The 20,194-nt window shown below is 33.5% G+C and overlaps 1 protein-coding gene across 1 annotated transcript; it reads right to left on the minus strand.

The window, feature by feature from the left end:
* Window positions 1-4,261: 4,261 nt before the first annotated feature.
* On the minus strand, window positions 4,262-10,149 carry LOC132161596 (BEL1-like homeodomain protein 9). The gene is made up of 4 exons (XM_059571752.1): window positions 8,877-10,149; window positions 5,430-5,800; window positions 5,259-5,319; window positions 4,262-5,143 (listed from the first exon to the last, which is right to left on the minus strand). Exons 1-4 carry the CDS (start codon window positions 9,789-9,791, stop codon window positions 4,610-4,612), a joined length of 1,881 nt encoding a protein of 626 aa, XP_059427735.1. The 5' UTR covers window positions 9,792-10,149; the 3' UTR covers window positions 4,262-4,609.
* Window positions 10,150-20,194: the final 10,045 nt, after the last annotated feature.

Raw genomic sequence — 20,194 nt, forward strand, 5'->3', positions numbered from 1 at the left:
GTCACTCATTCTATAAAAATGACATGTTTATGTTGAACATATGAAAGACACATGATTTTTTAATAGCATAGACAAAGCTGAAATAAATTTTATTAAAAAATCAGGTACATCCTAATAGCATAGATAAGTCATATTTATAGATTGAGTTGAAAAAAGTTTATCCAACCCAATTTAAAGAAAAACATGATCCTAAAATGATTGATGTGTTATCATTTTTATAAAATGTTACATGATTGTGTAAAGGACCAAGTAACTCGAGCTTCTACTTATGTTGCTAATCTATGAGATTAAGGCATCTTCAAACAATAAGTTTGAGAATAAATTTGCATGCCTTTATTAATAATTATCACCCCCTTAAATAGAGTGATCAAATTGAGTTCAACTCCTACAATGTCTCTTATCACATGGAAATACTATCCAGTAAATATAAAGCAAAAACATAAGATAAAGCTAACAAGATAAAGGAAAGCCTAAACATAAGGAGATAACTCCAAGGCTACATAATTCCTAGACTACCAATAGATTCAAAAAACATAAGATAAAGCTAACAAGATAAAGCAAAGCCTAAACATAAGGAGATAACTTCAAGGCTACATAATTCCTAGACTACCAATAGATTCCAGTTACTAGTGTTCTACCACACCTAGATAACAATAAGCTATTTTAAATAAAAAGACTCAAGCATGCAAGACTCCTTCATACCTTCCAACACCTCCTCTCATAACATAAAATGCATCAAACATGTGCAAAATCGAATAATTTTCTTAGTTTTTTTCTCAAATGCTTCTTATGATGTCTGATTTATAACATAATATATTAACCAAGACAAGTTTTCTTTGTCTTTTTCTAACCTTTAATCACACGCTCATAACTTTTATGACTTTTGAAAAAAGCCCGTATCATCCGGGCAATTAACATGTTAAATGCACGGGACTTCGTGGTATGTATAGCCACATTTTTCTTCTTCTCTCCCTTGGTTCAGATGGACGTGCTGTTCACATGCTGAAATTGATAGGGACATTGAAGTTTAAGTCATAGCATGTGCTTAGAATTTGCCGTATAATTTTATAGTCCAAGTTTGGTAAAAGTGAGACAAGTAAGAAAAGACGACTTTCAAAAGTTCATTGATATGCCAATAAAAATTATGGTAGATGAAATAACAAATAAAAGTACATATAATTTTCATCGTTGCTTTAAAAAGTAAATACTTAAGAATGTGTACACATTTTTCAAAAGAAAGAAGCCCTACAGTAAAGTGTTCTTGGATTTTGTTGCGCTACCCTGACATGGTTTTGTGATTTATTATTTATATATTATAGTCTTTTTTTTTTTTTTGGCCGGGGGGTAAAGATTGAAAAGGAATAAAGCGGTTCTTTCTTTTTTCTTTTTTCTTCTCGTTTGATTTGTGGATTGGCTATTCCGTAAGGAAAATGAATAGTTATTATTAAGAATAGACGAAAATAGAATTAAATAGTTATTCATATTCCTTAGTTTGATAACAATCTATATATTATAATTAGAGTTGAACCAAAATTATCAAAAGCCACATCGTTCTTTTTAAAAAATAATAATAATTAAAAAAAAAAAAAAAAAAAAAAAACCTAGAATGGCATGGGTGGTTGGGCACCCCTGCATAGGAATAGACGAAAGTAAAATTGAATAGTTATTCATATCCTTAATTTGGTAACAATCTATGTATTATAATTAGAGTTGAACCAAAATTACCAAAAACCACATCGTTCTTAAAAAATTAAAAAAAAAAAACTATAATGGCATGGGTGGCTGGCCATCCCCTGCAGGATTGGGTGTAGTCGCACCACCCCGAGGTGCCCCAGGGGTCGTGGACCACCCCCCAGGTCTTGCAAGGGGTGGCCGGCCACCCCTGTAATTTTAGGTTTTCTTTTCTTTTTGTTTAATAAAAAACAAATTTAAGGGTAAAAAAAAAAGTTTTCAAAAAAAAAAGTTTTTTTTGGAAAAAAAAAAATGTTGTCTATTTATTCAGGAATAGATATTCTTTTCATTTTTTAAAGAAATAACTATTTATGTGTGTAAGAGATTAGTGATTCCCAACGGGAATAACTATTCCTAAGAATAAACCTTTACCAAACAAAATAATGACTATTCCATATGAATAACCATTTCATTCCAGAATCTGTTCTGCAAACAAAACGGGCCTAAATGAAAATGTGGGTACTTTGGATTATCAGAAATCAGATGGACCGTCTTGGGACTTTGCGCAAACAAATGATTAAGGTGCAGGCCCATATATTTTCTCAATAAGCATCTTATTGAAAGTGTAACAAGAATAGAGCCCATACAAAAGTTGGGCTTTAAAGGGTCTCTCAATCCCTTTTACCGGCCCGTGTTCTCACTTCCAATGGAGTGTTCAACTCTCGCTAGGTAAGGTTGGAAAATAATTATTTATTTATTGAGAAATGTAGACTATGTAGTTTCTAACATTTATATCATATAATTATTTCACAACGCTGAAAATGACAATTCCAACCAATTTTTATATCAATATTGATCAAAAAAATAAATAAATCAAGAATTAGTTAAAACTCACATGTTAACATTGTATGATAAATATATGGTTTCTAGCATTAGTCTTATTTATTTGTTTTTTTTTTTTTACCTAAATTGCTGGACGGTCAATAATTTCAGCTAAAAAAACCATAGATTATGGGTACCAATTTTTTTACTGAAAGATAGGTACCAAAATGATGTTAAGCTTATTCAGTAATATCCCGTAGCATTTTTCTTTAATAATTGTTCTGATCATCTCTAATAAATAACTTTTACATCATCTTAGGCAGTGTTTGCCAATGGCTTCATTGGCTTGGGCTAGTACTATATCAGGGTCTGTACTGTAGCACTTTTTTAGGAATATGTGTTTGATTAGTTTTAGTAAAAATGTTTTATGGGAAAAAGTGAAAAAAAATATATATATTTTATATGAAAAAATGTAAAAAATTTGTTTTATAGTGATTTTTTTATTTAAATAATAATAAAACAAATGACTGATGTGGTATCAAAAGTATAGATATTGAAATTAATTTTAAGGTGAAAAGATTTTTTTATTTTTTGATCGAGAAAGGGCCTGGTACAGTATCAACCCAGGCCATTGGCAAACACTGCCTTGGTGTCCATCACTCAGCAAAAAAATTCAATACCTATATCATTTCTCATTAATTAAAGACAATAAAGTCACTACCAAACATCTTTCTATAAACAATTTTTTAGATCAAACATGGATCGTACAATTGCCTCCCCAAACAATTGCAGGTAATTATGAGAGGCTTCAATGAGGCTCATTTCTTTTATTTTCTTTTCTTTTTTTCTGAGCCCATATATAAAAGTCTTTCACAATTGCATAAAACCTCCTGAAATCCGGCAAGAGGGAGTTTAGGGGACCCCAATCCCAATACTTTAGCCTAGAATGATGTTACATCTACACGGATAGCTTAGGCCATGCACAAATCAAACATTACTATATAAATAAAAACATTGGTTCCTAATCAACCATTAAATAGAACCTCGAATCACCCGCCAGCTTTTCTAGTGTCCACTTTTGTCTGGAGCACAGGCGCACAGCATTTACTCCACTTTTTTATAACATCGAAAGGTACAAAATAATATGATAAGATACCCATTAGCCCAAGTGATAGACTGAAATGATTATGAAACAAGCTTTTTCCAGTGGGTAAAATAATCCATGCAAAAGCAAAGATTTGCAAACTCCAGCTCCACTGCTTGATTTGCTCCTAAGCAAACAATTTTTATTCATTAAAAAGGATTCTGTCGGCAGGTTTCCTTTTGTTAATTAAATAACATTGTTGTTGTTTTGTCAGAATATATCATAACGAACTGCAACCCAGCTAGTTTTTTAGTCCTAGTCTTCAACCGGTTTATATTTGTCTCCTTCTACCTTCAACGTGAGTTGTGGGCAAGTTCACATTTGGTCAAAAGTTGTATTTCAAGAAATAATCCAGCACCCATCAATGGCTCTGCAGAGATGTGAACTCCATACAAACATATCAAACGACAACAGACAACAGGGGACAAAAACTGTCACCCTAGTAAACAATGCAAAGTCAACCCCGTAGTGTACAAAACAATTGATTTGAACTATTGTGACAAAGCAAAAAAGAGAGATGCAAGAATCCTGAAAAAATAATATAGTAAAACACAATTGAGCTAAGAAACTGAAAAATCCATGCAAATCATGAGGATCAGAAACATGTTTTGGGCTCCATTACTAATGAGAAAACCTATATTCTCATTGACCTCGAGAGTTGAGATAGTGAAAGCACAATATAAGGCAAATCTAACCCAGATTTGATTGGCCTAAGCCATGGTATCTTTTCTTATCATATAAATTTACACAAGAATTTTACACCAATAATTTATGTTGTGGGTCTTGAAGAGATTGTATACAATGCGATGATGTAACATACCTCTTACAACATAATAGGCAACTATTTAGCCACTCTTGTGTCATCAGCTTGGAGTCTGGGGAGTTGATAAAAAGCGCATCTAACTGGGAAAGTGTCAGTATATATAATATCCAATTAATTGATGGACAGGCAGGGCTTAAAACTGAACATCTTCAGCCCACAAAGTCATGCAAAAGCTGCCCACCGATAACATCCCTTCCAAAATGCCGATTATGCGATTCAAAACCGCCCATAACATATCCCTCGCCATTTGTGTCGAGGCCGAGACCGAAGCGTTGAGCTGCATTGATGGGAAAGGGCTCTGATAAACCAATCCCATTATTCTGGTGAAGGCCCAATGTTAAAGAAACCCCACTATTACCACCACCTGCCATGCTCACACCTACCCCCAAATGAGGATGACTTGAGAAGTTGTAAGAAAAGTTTTGTGGTTCCTCATTCCCCACAGGTATATCAGCAAGTTCATTTCTAGTGCGTTTTGATGGGGCGTCTTGAATCCTATGGGTGGAGGTGGACGGGTTGTCGGATACAAGAGAGTTTGCTGAAGTTAAATGATCACTTGACCGGTTTGCACTTCGGTCATCCCTTTGTAGACCTTTTTGGGCTTGCCGTGTTTCTAGCATGTGTATTTCTTCCACCATTGGCTTCCAAAGCCTCACTCTTGCATTGATAAACCAATTAGAAACCTGGTTTACAACAAATGTAGTCAAAATCAATTTAACATCATCTCAGACCTAAATGAATATGGAAAACATTTAAATTTTTGAAAATAACACTAGGGCTTACGAAGCAGAGCCATACCTGGCTCCGTGACAGACCAGTTTGTTTAGCCAACATCAGCTTGTCTGTATCCGTAGGATAACTGAAACAGAACATAGTAACTGAACAATGTAAGGAGGGAAAACATGTCTGGTTATTCCAATGAGGAATTTGTATATTATTGCATGTTAATCAACTAATTAAACTGCTTACGGATGCAGAAAGTGTTCAAACAACCATGCCCTGAGAACGGTTACAGCACGTTCAGGAAGCCCCCTTTGGGGTCGCCAAACAGGTTGGTGCTCAAGGAATCCGGAACCATGTACAGGTCTCTGGCAATAAAGACCCCTATCAGCATTCCCAAACCTTGGAGCTTCATCTTTCCCATGGGTTGCCTGACCCTCACCCTTATTGGTGAACTGAAGCTGGTCAGTAATCGCATTCTTCAAGCACCTGAAATGCTTAGACATAGATTTTATAGCCAAGTTTGCATAGGGAGCAGCATTGCCTAGCCCAGCAACATACTCAAATGATGCTACTACTGCCTGCATCTGTTGATAGTATTGCTTGTACCTCCTGTAAACCTAGTGGAAATGTGAAAACAGTGAAAAACTACCCATCGATGGGACTAGGAAATCATAGTCCATACAATTATTCATTGCTCCAATTCAAGCATATATGTCTAGGAGACATTGAAAGTCAAAAATACCTAAAACTACTCAGTTCTTGTTGCAGTTTCCTAGACCAGAATAGGCGTCCAGAAAAATAATAACCCATATTTATATTTTACAAAAACATAGAAAACAAATTCTATTAGACATAGAAATGGTTTTAGAGTTGCATCCACTATAATTAACTAGGCCACAGATGAATCCATCCTTATGTGGAGCCTCTACCCAATAAAAAAGGTTGCAATACCAAAACCCATACTTTTTAAAGAATGAAAGCATACAAGAAAACAACAGCTTCACATGCAGATTAGAATTCATCTTAATCAGCTGCAACATGTCTAATATTTTCAAAAGGACCAGGTCACATTCCAACTGAGGGAACATAATTATCAACAATGTGGCTGGTGGAAGCACAAAATTACTCAAACGGTAATCATTTTACTCCACCATTGCTGGTGATATACCCCAGTTATTTCCTACTCAAATCAAATTAGAGCTCATTCTCATCGATTCTTCTTCTTGTCCTTGTGAAGGAGGGGGAAGGAGGTCTTGATTTTTCAGTCACTCATCTGTCTTAAATGAGGGAACACCAAAATCATATTTCCAGAAAGGAATCCACCTCAACCAAATTTACCCTCAACCCCAGCTGATAGGATCAGGTGCATGAATTCTTTTATGCCCACTCAAACTTACCTAAGACTTTCGAAAAGGATAAAAAAAAATAATAATTAAAAAAAAAAAAAAAAAAAAAAAAAGAAGAAAGGCGAAATTACAGCTACCCCACAAATCACCCCAAACTTTAAAAAGTTGCAATGTCCCCTCAAACTACCCAGCCCTTCCACTAGACCTTCTCAATTAGGGGTTTTTGCTAACTCCAATGGAAACCAAAATAACAATAATACTCCTACTTAAGATTAAAAAAACAAACAAAGAGAAAAAGGAGACCCATGTGGCCAGGCCATGGGTCACACAGCCAGGTTGTGGGTCACCCCGTGGCCAGCAATTTTTTTTTTTAAAAAAAAAAAAAAAAATTCTAAATGCATATATAGTCGTATTTTCACACATCTCTTGGGGTGTAACGGACATTTTATGTCACTTGTGGATCATGTAAATTGTCTGCCGTCGAAGTTAATGAAAAATTTTAACATTGGGGGTAAGTGAAAGGGCTATGCAGTCTTTCTTTTTTTTTTTTTTTTTGGGAAGTTTGAGGGGAGTAAGTGTAGTTTCCCCAAGAGAAAAAACATCCACTATGAGTATCAGATTTGAAGCTAAGATTTAATCTAAACCCCCAGTAGTGAGACCAATCTCATCTGAGTCACCACTAGAGTGGTTAAAACAACATGCTGTAATATAGGGATACTCAAATTCAACTCTTGGAAGTTATAGATCGAGGTAATTGAATAGATAAGGGACAGATAAAGACATACTCAGAAGGAAACTAGCATTCTTATATAACCAACTTGAGGTAACAATAACTGTTTCACAATAAAGAAAACAAAAAAGTAAAACATAAAGCATCCTACTCCCTACTCACATTTTTTTCTACAACCAAATCTTGCAATATTGGTATAAAAAAAATTTTTTTTTTTTTTTTTTTTTTAAAAAAAGGACCATAATCTTCAGGTGATTTCAGTTTTTTCTATGATATATTTCTAAGAAGTTTTGAACATATTTAGTTGCAATAAGTGTACCATTTGAGTAGAGTTATTATTTCAGGAGAATGCGTGACATTAAAAGGCCTCATTGAGTGAAAAGATGAACCAAAGACTGATGATATCTGAGTGCATGGAGGGAGCATCTCTGTTAAAATGTCTCTTGTTCTATAACTAGATATCTGATAATTATTGGCTGACAATAACTGTTTATTGAAGTATATCTCACAGTAATAATTTTTAACTACCATCCTTTTTGCAATGTCCATCATGTTTCAATTTTTGCTATCCCTATAAGGAAAGCGGGCTTGATGACCGCCTAAACACCGACTCAGAAAAGTAGGTAATTTCCATAAACCCCTTCATTTTTCTTTTGAAACAAGTCAATTACTCCTCACATGCCTCATTCCTTATGCCTAAAACATATAATAATGAGCTACTTTTCCACATAAACAAGACTGGCCCTTTAGCCATTACTCATAATTAAGGTAATAGTGACAAGTAGACCAACTACTCACATAAATTCTCCATTACTTGCTAATATAACAACAGCCTACAAACTAGACGAGCAACTCGAAAACACAGTGCATGAGCATATACATGTTAAGGAATCAATTACTTCACAACCCATTGAGGCATTCTTCAGTTAAACTGATGACAAATTTCCCCTTTGTCATCTTCTGAATTCAATATACTGAGACGAATCAAGTAAAGAGAGCAGGCACCTTGTAGTAATCTACTAATTTCATAATACCATTATGCTTTATTAACACACTTTATATATAGAGTATAAAACCATATGAAACAGATTCTTTGATTCACTTTATACACACTACGCCTTAAATTTGATGTCAATATCCCCTCCTAGAACTCATTCTATGGCTGTCAGACACTTTAGAAAGCCAATCTTAGTGCATATATTCCCCTCCTGTCACCTTTTCCAAAAAGATGATTTTAGCGATCACCAAGACCATCTATCCTTTAATTACAGAATCTAATGCACAAAGAAAACAGCTGAGGAAGCTATAAATAACAAAATTAAAACACATTATCCATGCAACACCACGAACTGCACGTTGGTTAAACCAATGACCAACCAAACACTTTAAACAATCATTTTATATATTTAACAAAAAAAAAAAAAAGAATTCCAGAAACAACTTCTACAGTGACAAAGGTTGGATTAATTTCAGAAACACCCATCTCGAAGAAGGATCTTGAATGGAGGAAAGATCACACATTGTACAACTATAAGCCGAGTTTGGAAGAAAGAACAATTAAAACAACTAAATTAAAGAAGCATATATGTGTGTATATATATATATATATATATATACCTCATCAAGCATAGAAATGAGCCTGGACTTCTTTCTCCGAATCTCGCCGCCGTCCCCACAAGTAAGCGGATCGTCGACAATTCCACTTGCACTGAGGCTCTCCAAGGGAGAGTCCATGAGAGCGGAATCCGCGGCCATCTTTTCGGCGTAAATTCCACGACCGGCGACATCGCAGAACTCCTCCAGCAACTGTTGAGCGGGCTTCAAGAACCTGGATCCCTTGAGAACCGAAGCGTAGCCGGTGAAGGGACCGAGCGGGACGGAGCTCCGCGAGACGACGTCGTTGGAGGCGGAGGCACTCCCACCAACAATGCCTGGAATATTCACATACCCACCACCGCCAGAGCCGTAACGTTGAAGGTTCAGCTCCAGCGGAAGATTGCTTTGGTGGGCAGCGTGGGAGGAGAGAGATAGAGAGAGCGGTTCCGGCTTAAACAACACGACGTCACCCCCACCACCACCACCACCGCCATTATAACTCTGATCGAAATCTCGAAGGCTGTGAAGGCTTCGAGGGGCAAAGAGAAAAGGGTTACAGTTAATGTCTTGGATAGAGGTCGGATTTATAGGCAAAGAGTGTTGGTTATGATGATGATGATGATGATGATCCAAGTAAGGATTTTGAGAAGCCGAGGAAGAAGACGAGCCTCCACCGTTCATCATACCTCCAACGAACCCCATCAGATTCACGCTTTCTTCTTTCACACTCTGGTTGGCTTTGCAAGCTTCACCGGGGTGAAACTGGTGTCCGGTAAGCAAATCGGAGGAGAGAAGCGAGGTGGGATCGTAGAGAGGAAGCAATCCCGCGCAGCCTTGGAGGTTTGCTGTGGTGGTTTCCACCACGCCGGAGACCACTCTCAGCTTATCTCTTCTGCTTTGTTGTGGAACATGGTAGGGCTCGAAACCCTCCGCCATAGCCAAACCCACAACAACAACAACAACAACAAAAAAGAGGAGAGAGAGAGAGAGAGAAAGGTAAAGAGTTTGGGGCAGTATGGGAATTAAAGAAGTTGAGAGGATGATAGGAGAGAGAGAGAGAGGGGGGGGAGCTAAAACAGTGAAAGAGATGGGGTGGTGATGAAATGAGAGGCTATCATGATGTTATTCTGAGCTGCAAAAGTTATGGCAGAGACTGGCTCAGGTTAGCAGTGGATACGTGAAATTGATTGAGAGTATTGGGGCATGGGGTGTAGCTTAGCTATCTTCACGCACGCATCTTTCATATACTCATATTGCACACACACTCACAAACACAAAATTCACACAACAAAATCTTGTTTCTTTCTTCTTTTTTTTTTTCTCTCAGAGGGATAGGGTTTCGAGGAACCGGAACGACGACCGGCTATTTCCGGTAATAATCGAACTAACGGAACTGTGTGTGTTTCAGATATTTCTGACAATGGGGTTTTGGTTATGTTTTGTCGTTTTGTTGATTTTGGGGTCGTGTTTTTCTTTTTCAGTTAAATAGGATTTTTGCTGTGTAGTTGATTGGGGGAGTGTGGGTTAAGAGAGAGAGAGGGGGATGATGACGCACGTGAGAACGCGGGAACAGGGCGATGAATGAATGAGAAAGCCTGATCAGTTTGCCCTTCTCAACACTCATCCGCCAAAAGCTTTTTTTCTTGCTTCTCGCTTTACGAGGTTTTGTTCGTTTTATTATTATTTCTCTAAATATTATATTCAATTTAAAGGCTATATATATATATAAAAAATAAAAGAAAAATAACATGACAAAGATCTTTGGGACTCTAATGAAAGTACTAAAATGTCCTTGGGACAAATTATTGCTCAATTTATTTATTGAAAAATATTTGGGAACTAATAATTCCTACATGGAATCTAAGGTATATATAGACTCTACTCTATCACTATGATTAGATCTTAGAGTAGGAGTTGTATAAAAGCTTCATCAATTTTCGGTTAAAAATTGTTGATTTACTACGTACGACTAAAACATGCAAGATTTCATCAATTTCTTAGAGTAAACTTTATAGATTTTATATGCTAATAATAAACATGCAATATATTTTAAATAATTGTTCCTAAAAACCACATAAACAGGTCAAATCAGTTAATGTAAAATGAGTGTAAATGATAAGATTACTTATTAGATATTATAAAGAGTTTAAAATTATTGAGGAGTAATATTATTTAGTAGATGTATATACTACTGTCATACAATTTTATTAGCATTTATTAAAAAATTATTAATTTTAATTGTCATGTTATAGCATTACCCATTAGTTAATACACTATTATAAACATTAGAGTTTAAATCAAATATTAAAACACATTAAAGTAAGTCCAACTTTTTATGAATTGTATCATATTTATCTTAACAAATAAAACTATATCATCAGGATACCTATGTAATCAAATGATATCATAACTATGTAATCAATTGCTTTATCATTGATTAAATAAATTATTTATGTGGAACCTGACTAATTTAATTTAAGAAACCTACACTACATTGAGTTTTGCCGGCTCCAATAATCACTAATCACACCCGGCGGATTAGGGGTCAAATTCATTTTGGGCCATGACTAATATGTGATTCTCATATTTTACTTATTAGAAATAAACTGTTAAAATATTAATTAAATAATTATTGTTTATTAGTTTAAACTTTTAGAATAAATAGAAATTTAACATAGTATCACAACTAAAGATTTTGAGTTCAAATTTGGTTTTATTAATTCACCTTTCATTTTAATTAAATATTTATGTGTTGACTTTCACTTATTGAAAGATAATTTGAACTCACAAGTAAAGAGATAATATTATAATATTAAATTAAATAATTAAGTTTATCATTTTTATTAACTTAAGCTTTTAAGATAAAAAGTGATTGATTTAATATAGGCTACATCAATCTTTTAATTTTTTTTAATTTTTAATTTTTTTTGGAAGTGGGCATATTTCACTTATTGCAAACTTGGTAACTTTAACACCCCAAAAAAAGGTAAGTTTTTAAATTAAAAGGATGCTCCTTTAACACTGCTAACAAATGAGCACTCAAAAGCTAATAAGTATATTATACCTAAAGTACCAGGTTTAAAGTTAAAAGGTTTGGTGGGGATCCTAAAGCAAAAGGAAAGGTAATTGTATTCTGGAGGCTATTTTATGCATGTCTATGTGATTATGATTACACGTAACCACCAATTTAAGTAGTAATAAAGCTTTACTACAATAATGGTTGGTTGCAGGTTAAAAGGTATTAATTAAAGTTGATTAGACAAACTGATTCAATTTTGCATGTAAAAGAACAGTATATTACCAGAGATATTTAAATCAATTAGAGCTTCAGAGTACTGATCAAGGAGCTTATTGGTTATTAGAAAAATGTATGGGGGCATCATAATTTTTATTATAATTTTTTTACAAATTTATATAACGGTTCACGTGACAACTTATATTTTTTATAAATGAGTGTCACATGAATTATTACATGATAATTTATATTTTAATAACTAGTGTAGTCAGTGTTGTGTAAACTGTTACATCATTTTGAAAATGTTATAATTGGTAACATATGTTTATGCTAATTTATTAGCTAATATTTGATATAATTAACGAAAATTTGCTTAACCATTTGTATTCTTATATGACATACTAATTAACTATGATATCATCTAACAATAAATAAATAAAAAATAAAGAAAGTGACCATGATTTTATGATTTATGAGAGAAATAAAAGTGTTAACAAAAAAAAAAAGGATAATATTCAGCGTCAATAATTCTATAGGGCTTTTTTCACATCTGATTGTAGAGAATGGTTAAATTATGATTTTAATTAACTGAGAAAATTATTAAACAAATTAAAATTTGGGTTCTTGAATTAAGTGGATGGCAAGGACGATTACAAACATATGTCCTTAATTAATTTGTCCTGATTAATTTGTATTTGAAGCATATGCTATTTTTGTAATAATGATATCCAGCCATTGAACTTAAGTTCTATCATGTCACTCTGACTAGCTAGCACAAAAGCAATCCCACTCTTATAATTTGTGGTTTAATTAATTTTCAACCAAAAATTAAGTAAATTAAACTCAATGATTAACGGATAATATATATATCTTCTGGCGTGTTAAGCAAGCAGCTGAGACCAATCCGTGACCTTACGCTATTATAACATAAGACCATCTAATAATAAAACACTTGCCCCCACTTTCTTTCCGAAAGTTTTCCATGCTGGAGGGAGGTGCAGTGATCAGTATAATGTGTCTTTCTATGTTGTCATCTGATTTTAGGATGTGTGGTTTTCTGCTCGGGTAATCACGATGTTGATAAGATGATTGGTCGAGGCACATGTGTCAATTGAGTCTGTTATGATGCCCACTTGTAATAATACTGTTATGCTTTCTATAAGAAATTTTAATTAAGATGATTCTAATTGGTGATAATTAAGAAGATAAATATATATATATATATATATATATGTGTGTGTGTGTGTGTGTGTGTTTTTAAGTACATGTCAAACCATAAATATCATTTTTATTTAACTGTTAATACAGTGACCGCACTTCAGGCACCGGATGAAGTTTATAAATAAAGCAAGCAGTGAGAGAGGTAATGTTTAGTCCAACAGAATTACTTTCAATGGTCAGGTCGTAATTGGTAAGTAGGAAGAAAAGCAAATTAACAAGGTAAGGGTGTTAGAAATAATTGTGTACATGATAAAAATGCCTTGCTCTGTTTATATAGGCAGGTCATTATTGCCTTCCTTCGCTAGGGTTTTGACGCCTCCAACTAAAATTCTGTTAAGGGAATCAAAGATTGTTGTGGTTACGTAGTCGGAATGTAAATATTCCACTCCGCGAATGTTGGGGAATGTTCATGCCGTGGGAATGCCATTATCCAGCATCATGAGATGAGAGATTGGTTGTGGTGAGTTCCATGGAGATGTAGGAGCATCCTAATCTTAAGCCTCTCACTGGTTCGTTGATCCTAATCCAGTATGATAACTTGCTGGGTTCTTTGGCATATCGATGTTCCTTATGAGCTTTCGGTTAATAAAAAACTTTGGTGGTATATTGGAATATGTTTGGGCCTGATGAGCCGTAAGATAGACGAACCTTATGAGCCAAACATGACTAAGTATAACCCCCCCAATATCTTGAGCCAAATTAGCTATAGGTTCGCCCATTGGATTTATTTAAGTAGTATGACTTTTCAATATTTGAAGTTTAAGGACTCGTCAAGCTGAAGTTTGACCCATTTGGGTTGGGTACACCCGAATTTGTTATTTTCTATTTTTTTGAATTGCCTCCTCAGCTTCATATTACTAGTTTACGTTGTTAGAACAATTTTAATTCATTCGACATTAATTGTGGTCAAAACTTAGCGTGATACATGCTTTGCAACTCAAATATTGTCCGTATCTTTGTCATTGTGTTTTTAGGAGTGTATTTTGTTTTTAATTTTTAAAAGTGTTTTAATATGACATAGGTTTGAGTTGTTAATTTGTTAATAGAAGAAGAAAAAAAAGATTTAAAGTTTAACAAACATGACCACATTTCTCATAGTAGGGGAGGGGGGAGTTTCTACCAGAATTGAAACCAACTCATCAGTCCATAATTGGTAAATTAACAAGGCACTGGAATTTTTCACCCTTCCCTATAACTCTAAAAGAATTCACCCCACTTTATAGACCAAAAGTTCAATATTTTTTTAACATAAATCAGAATATTAATAATTAACATGACACTTTTTGTTTTACCATGATTTTGGAAGACCTGGTGTCACTAATTACACCCATTTTTACTGAGGCTTCAAAAAAAAGCACGATGAAAATTCCTAGAAAAAAAGTTAAAAAAAAAAAAATAGTTGAGGGGTTAGTCCACGTGGGCTTCTTCTACTCTGACAGTCTGAACTGAGAGTCACTGTTGATAGAGATGGGGATGTCCAGGTGACATCGTCATGCTAACGTTGGTTATCAGTCCTGGAAACTCTTTTTTACCCACAGTAATTAATACAACTACGGAGAAATCTTTTGCTTGAGACAAGAGCGTTCGCCCGAGTTTCCCGTCGTTCGACGGAACGGTGTTTCAGTCTTGTATTAGTCTTTCAATTTATGCAGGCTCCGTACACCTATGCTTCAACCCATGTTCCACGCGCCTCATTATGCACTGCCAACCACGCTCCACTCGCCCTCCATCAATTTTATCTTTTTTTACAAGTAATATAAATGGACCTATTAATTTGTTTATGAGTCTTTCGTTTGATGCATTATTCATTACAAAAAAATAAAACCAATTCTAAACCATGCCCTCCAACTAGATCTTAATTAGATTATGACTTTACATTTGAAAAATAAAATTATTTATTGTTTATTGTTTAATTTACAGAGAAAATAGTGGTATATGAATTGGGTTGAGAAATAAAGTTTCCCAACGAAAAAACCTTTTTTTTTTTTTTTTTTCATTTTAAGAGAGTCTCTTTCTGTCAAGATATGGTATAAAACTTAATTTTACGGTTTTCAATCAAAATTTAACAAATCCGGTATATACACCAAATACAATAGAGTTAAAAATATTGTATTTTTAATTCAAATAATTCGTATAAACTTTTTTATTCGTTCTAACCCAACATTCACCGGTTACCATCAAACCTCTCATCCACCTCAAGCCCTTAATACTAGAGTCTCCAAAACTAACTAAGAGAGACAATGGCTCCGGCTTGTGGTTTTATTAATGGGTATTTTGTCAAAAAAATATATATATATTTGGTATAAAGAATTATATAATTTTTTGATGTTTTAAGTTAAAGTGGCTGTTTCTCATTAGAGGGTACAAAATACTCAATTAACTCCGAGTCAACGAGTCACGACCAATTGACATTATTCTCTTTTTTTTTTTTTTTTTTTTAAGTTTCATTTTCAAGCTTCATAGTTGCTTATAATATATAAAGAGTAATATTTGTAAAACCCACAATAAATAACCCTTTATAATTTATATGCATGGTTAGTTGCATATGCAAAAAGAGGCAGTGTACGTAGTCCAATATTTTGAAGAAGTTTTGAAGAGGAGGGTAAATGAAGTTGACGAGAAATGAAAGAAGTAAAGAAAAGAAAAGGGAGTGTAAATAAATGCGTCAGCAGTTGCGTGAAGGGATCTAGTGTACTGTATTATCATCACTGTAAAAAAACATAAAAAAGAAAAGAAGAAAAGAATGCCTTTACTCAATTAATAAAGCTCTGCACGCCCATCTGCTTACAAAGTACTTTCATCTCACGTTTGGACCGTCCGATGTTCCTCGAACTTCGTATTCAAACTTGATATCCTGTTACTATCAATGTTGGCGGCCCCTCGGTGCCTGCAGGACCTCTACACCTATATACATTATTGCCAGATGCTAGGCTTCTATAGGACACTGACGTTTGCATTGCCATGGAGTACAACATAAGAGTTTTTTTTTTTTTTTTTTTTTTTTCTTCCTTCCTTTACCGATAACACCGAATCCTTATTGTTATTATTATTATTTTTTTAATGAAATAATCTCACTTTTCCTTTTGTTAAGTATAAGCTACAACGATATTCAAATCTTCATAATTATTGAATAAATAGGTTTTCTTCCCCCTTTTTTTTTTTTTATTTTTTTTATTTTATTTATTTTTATATTCACACTATAAAAAAATGAAGGATTCGAATTAGTGACATTCACTTTATAAGGCGTGATCTCTAACTGATTAAGTTACTTATTGGGGACAAATATATATATATATATATATATATATATATATAACATCAATTAAAATAAAGTGCTTTGGGATTCAAACTAGTAACTCCCGCTTCATTAAATACGTAGACCCAGCCGATTGAGCTACCTCTTGGGAACAAAATAAAGTGTTTTTTTTTTTAAAAAAAAAAAAAATGAAACTTTCATTGATGAAATTTTACGAGCATAAAGCTCTTACATTACTGAGCATATAACTCAAAAAAATCATAACCAAAAGTTATGAAGGTTACAAAGTCATAAAAATGACTCCAAGCTTCCGCTAACTCATGTACAATTACATTTAAGGAACATATTTGCTTCGTGCAAACTAAAGCTAGGACATGGGTAGCATAAATATAAAAACAAAAATAGAAAACAACTAAAAACTAAAAATCCGGCCGTGAGAGTTAAGCTCCCAGACTGATCTACTTCATCCTCAACTCAAAGGCCATGACAAACAAAAAAACAAAAAAAATAAAAACCCCACAAGCAGCAGCGGAAAAGCACGACATCGTAGACATTTTTTTGGAAGATACGCATTGGCCAAAGAAGCCGATCAAATCTAAGGTTGAAGAGACTAGATCTAGATCTACAAACTAGATCTTAAGCAACCCACTAAAAATGGAGACTGAATGAGCCTACAGAGAAGACACCGAGCACTGCTACTGTGAAAGATGAGGAGGGAAGATTTATAACAAAAGATCTTTCCTCCGCTTGAAATTCTTCTTAATGTTTCTAGAAGAAAATATAGATATTCTATAAATAAGGCAGAACCTCTCTCTTTAGATGCCAAAATTTTACTTGATTCGTGTGGAAAAACACTTAGTAAAATAAAGTGTTGCAAGTCACTTACAATGTCAATTACTTAAAAAACATAAAATCTATATTGTAACTTATAATACATCATGTCAAACAATTGTAATATAATAAATATAATAAATGAGCGTGAAATATTGTGCAACTCTTTATAGTTTTGTATGCTATATGAAAATAACTTCAATTAGGTCGTGGTGTAAATTGATATTTTACACCATCTAATAAGAAGCAAACACTAAAAAATAATATAATCATCCACACAAAATAATTTTCATTTTCTTAACAAAATACTCATTGATAAAAACCTTGAAGCCACCGTCTTAGTTGATTAGAAAGACTCCATATTGAAAACTCAAAGGTGGGCTGGGATTTGGTAGTGAGTGGTTGACATTGAGTTGAAACAAATAAAAAAATTTATGACATTTATTTGAATTAAATATACGATATTTTTCATGTTTATTTGATATATTTACCCGTCAAATTTCTATTAAAAGATACCGTACCCAAATTTTCACCTAACCCCGTGTGCTTAAGAGGTCACGAGAGCATTCTATTAACTCCACTGCCTAACTTTAAATTCATACACCTCTATATATCTGCCAATATTTAATATATTGGCATACTCCATATCTACTAATGAAATGTAAATTAAGATTAATGTGAAGGTTTTATATTGACTTGTACTTCATTGTACCGTCAGGCTGCACATTTAGTAATTAAATTGTACTGATCACATTTTTTTAAAACAAAAAAAATGCAGCGGAGACTTTCATTAAAACTTATGGAAGAAGTAAAATATTGCACATTTGTCCAGCACAGTGTTGCACATTTAATCACCTGTCTTTACCAACTCCAACCTACTTGTAATACATCTCCTTTAAATACTATTTGTTTCAATCTTTAGTTTCTATTGAATACCACAACCACCCAAGTTGTAAAAGCTCCGGCCACTATTTGGGTTCGGAATTTAGGGTTTTGTGGAGCATCTGGAAGCTAAAAATGCACACCTCATGGTCACATAGTAACACTCAAATGCCCATCTTCTTTGTTGTTGTATCGAGTTGCTACATAATATTGTGAGATAAAATTGTATTATATGACAATATTCATTTGTTTAAAACGTGACACTTACGTAAAGCTAGCTTGTGACAAACTGAATACGTGTCATTAACACTAGTTTTCGATGGAAGGACAAATTTGAAAAATGTGAATTATCTAGAGTTAATTTTCAATTTTGAAAACCTCTTAGCACACTCAGCAATGAGATTATTACACATAAAACGACAATAGCCACTAATCGACTGACAATTTTTTTTTAAATGTCCACACAAAGGAATGAGGAAGAGAGATTCAAACTAGTGACATCTACTTCATGAGGTGTGATTCACTACAAATTGAGCTACCTCTTAAAGACTAATCAATTGACAATTAGTAAAGGTATCAAAGCCCAAAACTATAACGTCCCAAGAAATTACAAAATTAGGTCTTGTAGAATAAATTGATATAGTGGGAAATCACATGAATTTATTTTGAAATTTCCTTTTTTTTCTTCTTCTTCTTCAGATATTTGAGTAAACAATTTCTTCATGCTAGATATGAGATTTATTAAAAAGTTAAAAATTGTTTAGTGTAAGAGCCCGTTTTAGAGTGTGATTTTAATAAATGCGATTTTAAAAATTGCGTTTTTAAATTGTCACTTTTTAAAATTTACAGTGTTCAGTAAAACATGTTAAAATCACACAAAATTTTTTTACAATTTTAAAATTTATATTTTTAAAATCATAATTTCAAATATTCTAAAATTACAATTTAATTTAAAATCACAAATTATTTATTTAAAATCGTACTTTCAAACAAGCTCTCATTCATTAGAGATAGAAATGAACTGGTTCATGATAGATATGACAGAGGTCGATTCCTTTACAAGATCCAAATCTGTACGGAGACAGAGGGAATTAAATTTTGAATATATATTTTAACACATTATCCACAAATAAAAAAATGTGTTCGGATGACAAAAGGAACCTTGTGCAGATATTTTTTAATTAGTTTATTTATATTCTAATATATGTCACATCAAAATATTTTTTAAATAATAATAATGAAAAGACTTATGTTATGTGTTTTTTTTTTTATATTTTGCTAGATTGTTTTTAGTATTAAGTAAATATTATTTTATAAATATCAAATAAAAGATATAAGAACAACTTTGTTTTTTTTTTCTAATAAAAATCTCTTAACTATGTACTAATATCCAAGTAATTTGAGTAAGATAATTGATTAAAACCCGCGTGAGCGCCGGATAAGTCAGATTCACCACGACCACCAATACAAGGAGGCTAGGGAGCAATCAGAAAATAATATCTAGCAAAGCTAATCAGTCTCTAATCACGTAAACCAGAAGAAATCCTGTCATTATCAGCCGATGGAGACAGCAATAATAGTACAGTGATGGAAGACTTTTTTTTTTTTTTTTTTTCCTATAAATAATTGGGCCTGATTAGAAGGCGATTGGCTATATGCTTGACAATAAGTGAAAAGGAATAATTAAAAATTAAAAAAAAAGGAGAGAAAAGCGATTGGCCCTCAATTAGCATGAGAGGATAATGACTCGAGATTTGTAGACAGGATTACAGTGTGTTATATGTCATTTGATGCGTAGTATACAGACAGGAGTCGAAGTGATCAATGGAATTAAAGTCACATGAAGTATGATGAAGTGATGGTGTTGGCACGTTAGAGTAATATTTTGGCCTCGTTTTCTTAGTAAAATGTCTA

Source organism: Corylus avellana, chromosome ca9 (genome assembly GCF_901000735.1).
Source record: "Corylus avellana chromosome ca9, CavTom2PMs-1.0".
Classification (NCBI taxonomy): domain Eukaryota; kingdom Viridiplantae; phylum Streptophyta; class Magnoliopsida; order Fagales; family Betulaceae; genus Corylus; species Corylus avellana.

Excerpts from the sequence above, each read along its gene's own strand:
- LOC132161596 (XM_059571752.1), bottom strand. The coding sequence starts at position 9,791 with ATGGCGGAGGGTTTCGAGCCCTACCATGTTCCACAACAAAGCAGAAGA. Across the intron at positions 5,320-5,429 it reads TTTGAACACTTTCTGCATCC|TTATCCTACGGATACAGACA; the intron begins GTAAGCAGTTTA and ends GTTCTGTTTCAG. Across the intron at positions 5,144-5,258 it reads CTGGTCTGTCACGGAGCCAG|GTTTCTAATTGGTTTATCAA; the intron begins GTATGGCTCTGC and ends GTTGTAAACCAG.